Genomic DNA, 6,474 nt, shown 5'->3' on the forward strand with positions numbered 1-6,474 from the left:
TCTAGTGCAAGTGGGAGACTGTTGGAAATATGCCCTAGAGGCAATAATAAATAGGTTATTATTATATTTCCTTGTTCATGATAATCGTTTATTATCCATGCTAGAATTGTATTGATAGGAAACTCAGATACATGTGTGGATACATAGACAACACCATGTCCCTAGTAAGCCTCTAGTTGACTAGCTCGTTGATCAATAGATGGTTACGGTTTCCTGACCATGGACATTGGATGTCGTTGATAACGGGATCACATCATTAGGAGAATGATGTGATGGACAAGACCCAATCCTAAGCCTAGCACAAGATCGTGTAGTTCGTTTGCTCAGAGCTTTTCTAATGTCAAGTATCACTTCCTTAGACCATGAGATTGTGCAACTCCCGGATACCGTAGGAATGCTTTGGGTGTGCCAAACGTCACAACGTAACTGGGTGGCTATAAAGGTGCACTACGGGTATCTCCGAAAGTGTCTGTTGGGTTGGCACGAATCGAGACTGGGATTTGTCACTCCGTGTAAACGGAGAGGTATCTCTGGGCCCACTCGGTAGGACATCATCATAATGTGCACAGTGTGACCAAGGAGTTGATCACGGGATGATGTGAGTTACGGAACGAGTAAAGAGACTTGCCGGTAACGAGATTGAACAAGGTATAGGGATACCGACGATCGAATCTCGGGCAAGTAACATACCGTTAGACAAAGGGAATTGAATACGGGATTGATTGAATCCCCGACATCGTGGTTCATCCGATGAGATCATCGTGGAACATGTGGGAGCCAACATGGGTATCCAGATCCCGCTGTTGGTTATTGACCGGAGAACGTCTCGGTCATGTCTGCATGGTTCCCGAACCCGTAGGGTCTACACGCTTAAGGTTCGATGACGCTAGGGTTATAGGGAAAGCATGTACGTGGTTACCGAATGTTGTTCGGAGTCCCGGATGAGATCCCGGACGTCACGAGGAGTTCCGGAATGGTCCGGAGGTAAAGATTTATATATGGGAAGTCCTGTTTTGGTCACCGGAAAAGTTTCGGGTGAAATCGGTAATGTACCGGGACCACCGGGAGGGTCCCGGGGGTCCACCAAGTGGGGCCACCAGCCCCAGAAGGCTGCGTGGGCCAAGTGTGGGAGGGGACCAGCCCCAGGTGGGCTGGTGCGCCCCCCCACCAAGGCCCAAGGCGCATGGGAGAGTGGGAGGGGGCAAACCCTAGGTCCAGATGGGCCTTAGGGCCCATCTAGTGGGGCGCCTCCCCCTCTCCTCCCCTTGGCCGCCCCCTTGATGGGATCTAGGGCTGGCTGCCTCCTCTTGGGGGTGGAAACCCTAAGGGGGGCGCAGCCCCCTTCCCCCCTATATATACTTGAGGTTTGGGCTGCCATACACACACGAGAAAGTCTCCTTTTGGTGCTGCCCTACCCCTCTCCCTCCTCCTCCTCTCCCGCGGTGCTTGGCGAAGCCCTGCGGGATTGCCACGCTCCTCCACCACCACCATGCCGTCGTGTTGCTGCTGGATGGAGTCTTCCCCAACCTCTCCCTCTCTCCTTGCTGGATCAAGGCGTGGGAGACGTCACCGGGCTGCACGTGTGTTGAACGCGGAGGCACCGTACTTTCGGTGCTTAGATCGGAATCAACCGCGATCTGAATCGCTACGAGTACGACTCCCTCATCCGCGTTCTTGCAACGCTTCCGCATCGCGATCTACAAGGGTATGTAGATGCACTCCCCTTCCCTTCGTTGCTAGTAAACTCCATAGATTGATCTTGGTGATGCGTAGAAAATTTTGAATTTCTGCTGCGTTCCCCAACAACAGCAAATATGGTTTGTCAACCAATTATGCAACACTGGAGAGGATGTGCAGGACTGCCGAAGTCTCCCAAATAGGTGGCAACTGACACTTGTTGCGGCTTGACTGCCTGCTTATGCAGGCATGGTCTTCACTTGCTTCGCATCTCACATCAAAATCGTGCCTACCATGTAGTTGAGGGGATCGCGGAAAGTGGTGGGGACAACACATGATGACTTCGATTTTGGTGGTGTTTCTTGAGTACTCAGTCTCGAGCACCGGGGTGAAAACCCAAGGTCTAACTTAATTGGTTATACCTGCCAATGACAGTGTTCTTGGGTCGGTATCTTATGGAAGGCATTGCTCGGATTTGCTTAGTCCTTATCTTTAGGATGAAAACCCGAAATTTGACCTTTGGTGGTTGGATCCGACGATGATGACGCTTGATCGCCCTTCTCTTGCTAGATGCCTTGCTATTGAAGAACCTTTCACGCTGTCTTTGTGATGGCAAAAGATGGTTCGATCGATGTTTTGATTACTTTGATTTTTTTTCTCCGCCTCCTTAACGATAGTTTTTTTTAGATTAACCAGTAGTCTGAAGATGAATCATAATCATACTTCATGGTTCAAACTCAAAATTATAAAGGTAGAGCCCCTCCAAAGACTGCTCAAACGGGAGGGAGGTGCGAAAAGCTAACACATGTTCTTTTGAGAACCAAAGCCACGGATGTTTTATGTACTGCAATTGCAGGAGAGATACACTTGGCACGCGTGCGACTGCAGAGTGCGGACTGATGCGCCCCCAAAATCAGGCCCCCAAGCTCAGTCGCCTGCACACATGAACAGAGCGAGGGAGCAAATCTACTGCGACATGCGCGGGCGAAGAAACATACACATGCGCGCACGCGCGTACTCCCCTGCATGCATCGACCAACCAACCACTGAATACAAGTGACACACACGCACACACACATAACAACTACCAAGGACACACTGGGAAATGGATATGGTCCGAATCAGACGGGGATGTGGTCGAGCTCGTCGTCGTCGGCGGCGACGGACTGGCTCTGCAGCCGCCGGAGCTTGAAGGAGGAGAGCTTCTGGGGGCCGTCCTTGGGCGGGTCCTCGAAGCGGATGTAGGTGTAGGTCCAGGCCCCGCTGAGCGTGCCGAGGACGGGGCCCAGGAAGTAGAGCCAGAGGCCGGGGTAGCGGTTGCTGGCCAGCGCCGGGCCCAGCGTCCTCGCCGGGTTCATCGATCCACCTGACACCGCCCTGCACTCGATCGGTCGCCGTCGCGTCTCAGTTTTATTCCATAATTAATCCCGTTTATATTATATTAGTGCATAATACTACTAACATATTCTTCGTCTGACGCGGCCACTATCAATCATGTCATTGTACTTAGCGTGCCCCATCGTTCCATGCTAGCTTAGGCCATGGAGGATACGGTCAAGGTTACCAAGATTAAGAATGTTATCAGCGACCCCGCCGGCTTGGCTCTTCCCTTGGCTGCCAAGAGCCAAGTGGTGATTAACTGGGCCTAATTAAGAAATTTCTCGTTTTGGGCGTGAGTGAGAATGAATTAGATACTACGTAGTCCAAGTAGTGATTTCTTAACTGCTACTAGCCGGCAAGGGGAGGTGTTAATTGATTAATCTCTAAGCGTAGTATATATTTACCCTGCGAAGATGGAGGTAATGCAAACGGAGGAACCGACAGCCAACCCAGCCAACTCACCCACCTGCATGAACGAACAGAGGAAAGAACAACGTCAGAATCAATGATTTTACAGAGGTCGACAAATGGCAATCATCATCCAAGACGGCGGCCGGACGACTTACCGCTCTGGTGTCCGTGGCGACGGCGAGGGTGACGAACATCATGTTGAAGGTGACGACGACCTCGATGACCAGCGCGTGCCAGTGCGGCCCGACCGGCTCGGTGGTGCCGATCACGGTGATGGGGTGGAGCACCGCCTTGAGCACGAAGGACGCGCAGATCGCGCCGGTGAACTGCGCCGCCCAGTAGAACGGGACCTGCACAAGCACAAGCACAATCATCCATCAGAACAGATGCGCATCGAATCGGTTCGTGAATATGTGCAGCTAGCATGGTAATTGGCCGGCTGGCCGGAATAGGGTGCCGATCGAAAGGCCGCGCTGCACGCGATCTCCGGCAGATCCGGACCTCGAATATATGGCACATGTCCCAAATCTCACAGCACCTACGCCACGAACCTGCGAGCCCCACAGAGACATGGCCTGCCTAAGTGCCTCACGCACTCTGCGGCCGGTACGTACGCAGGCAGCAGGAGAGCTCCTGTGGCCGCGACACATGTAAAGGCCGGCGCGGCACGCGGTCGTCTTCCAGGTCGAGCCGGAAGGCGATTTCGCACGGTGAAAATGCCAACTAAAAGCGGTGTCAGTGTTAAACCGGTCGGTTGGTGCGGCACAGTGCCAGCGTTAGTGCTGGCCAGTGCCCCCGGCCGTGTATCTCCTGTGATCGATGCATACGCTTTGCCGCCACTAACTGAACCATCGCGGTAAGAAAAAGAAAGCTTTTTATTCATTTTCCGACTAGAAAAGAAAAAAAATAGCTTGCTTTTCATATATCTGATGCGACCGAGCTTTAGTTTGGTGCCTCGATCGATCACACCTCGCACATATAGCCTGCCTAATAGTACTGCTTTTGTGCTACATGCAAAGTAATTTCTTCCAACAAACTCCAACTAGACAAATCGACAGGGAAAGGGACGTGCGAGGAGAAGCAGCCAAGCTACAACAAGTGGCTACTAACTCCAAGTGGCTACTCATTGTACTGGGCTTCTGGGCATCGTTTTGGTGTATAAATACCATCATGAAAGATACTGCCCGATTGGTTGGTTCGGACAGCAAGTTACGCGAGCATATACCCTAACCCCGTTGCTTTTGACTCTGCTTATAGCTTATAGCTAAGTCCAACAAGCTAGATGCTATGTCGACTCAATAATTCGCCGACTACGCTTAAAGAAGCGATTGAATTTGGCAGTATCACCTCCATGACAACACCCTGAAAAGTACGTGTGAGTTAACTGGGTTTTTAGCCATGACTAAACAAATCAGCATGTGATCATCCCATTTTCTAGCCTGAAAACGGTTTTTCAAATACTGAAGCAACTGTGGTAATCTGATAAGGGCGCTGAACATTTCTTTAACCGGAGGCGGTCCTGAGCATTGTACGTAGCCATAACAAAGCAATCCATGGGTTTTCTTGTGCGGCTTGTGTCATCCAGTCGAGATAGTATCTCGATCGATGAGTGGGGTGTTTGCCAAGATCTTCGTTGGAAATAACAGATTAAGAGAAAGCGAGAGGATTAACGTGATTACTAGTAATGGGATGGCTTTTGTGGCTGGATGATCTAGGCGTTTAGCAGCTAGTGCATATGCAGCGTCACTGCTCGACTGCCCAGAGTTGTGTGCTGTTGCGTAACGTATGTAGTACCTGAATCCAGGGGAAATGGCGGAATATGGCGAAGGCGAGGGTGACGGCGGGGTTCATGTGCGCGCCGGAGATGTGCCCGACGGCATAGATCATGACGACGACGATGAGCCCGCCGGCGACCGACTGGCCGAGCTGCGATATGCGCGTGACGTCGTGGGCGCTGATCGCCGCCGCCCCGCACGTCACGAACACCAGCAGGAACGTCGACACCACCTCCGACACCACCTGCAGATCGACAGAACCGTTCGCGTCATTCATGCAGCGACCCAAGTGATCGATCACGCGGCCGGCGCAGTTGTATGATCGACGGATCGGTCGATGTGGCTCACCTTCTTGAGGAGGTGAGGAGGGAAGTAGTCGGCGATGGACCGCTCGGTGTAGTACACCATGCTGGGCGTGGTGGAGTTCTGCACCGTGCCGATGTCGTGGATCTCGCTGGAGAAGGTGGCCCTGGAGTTCGACCTCGAGTTGGTGGCCATTTCCAAAGTCGACGAACTAGCAGAGCTATCCCAGCACCTGAGACTGAGCTCCTGCTTTGTAGGTGGAGAGGAGGAGGCTTACATGAAGTAGCTTTGCTCGCTTGCTCTTTGGGGAGATGAGAACGGGGTATTTATAGGGCTGGAGAGGAAACCTTGAGCGGGCGCGAGGTGGCAGATGCTAGCAGTCCACACTCACCTTTTAATTAGGCCTGGGTGTCGGATAGGCACTGGGGCTTGTGCTGCTGCTCAGCTCCGATCAATCTCCCGCGCTCCGTGTTTTCTCCATTAGTTTTCTTGTTTTTAAATCTGCTCGAACGCGTTGTCGGATGGTCATTGGACGAAATAAACCAAATCCCAGGCTTGTTCTCTTCTGCTTAAGGGCATGCATAAACGTGTTAGGGCCATCCCCGGGGGCGAAAAGTACGCAAATGATATTTCAATCGGCCGATAGTTGAAATGATTGCAGTTGTAAATTCGCAGGTGCCTATAATATGCCGGGATAAAGGCGCGACGTCGGCGTCGTGACGCCGATGTACGGCGACGAACCGATTCTTTTAAGCTAGGGTTGCTCGGGAGAAACAAATTCCATTGTAGGTGATGGATGGATATTTCAGGGGAGGCAGGGGGGTCTCCTACGTCCGCCCCATGGCTTATGCTTTCGAGCTTGTGTTTAGGTTGACATTGGCATATTCTACTGCCCTAGAAGACACGCAGCGCAGGCGTGATGAGGCAA

General features: G+C 52.1%; 1 protein-coding gene across 1 annotated transcript; it reads right to left on the minus strand.

Moving 5' to 3' along the window:
• Positions 1–2,466: 2,466 nt before the first annotated feature.
• On the minus strand, positions 2,467–5,858 carry LOC100859943 (aquaporin NIP2-1). Its single transcript, XM_044564922.1, has 5 exons — positions 5,592–5,858; positions 5,263–5,487; positions 3,624–3,818; positions 3,462–3,523; positions 2,467–3,054 (listed from the first exon to the last, which is right to left on the minus strand). The coding sequence occupies exons 1-5, from the start codon at positions 5,739–5,741 to the stop codon at positions 2,799–2,801; spliced, it is 888 nt and encodes a 295-aa protein (XP_044420857.1). The 5' UTR covers positions 5,742–5,858; the 3' UTR covers positions 2,467–2,798.
• Between the last annotated feature and the right edge of the window lie 616 nt (positions 5,859–6,474).

The sequence above is a fragment of the Triticum aestivum genome, chromosome 6D, assembly GCF_018294505.1.
Source record: "Triticum aestivum cultivar Chinese Spring chromosome 6D, IWGSC CS RefSeq v2.1, whole genome shotgun sequence".
In the NCBI taxonomy this organism is placed as follows: Eukaryota; Viridiplantae; Streptophyta; class Magnoliopsida; order Poales; family Poaceae; genus Triticum; species Triticum aestivum.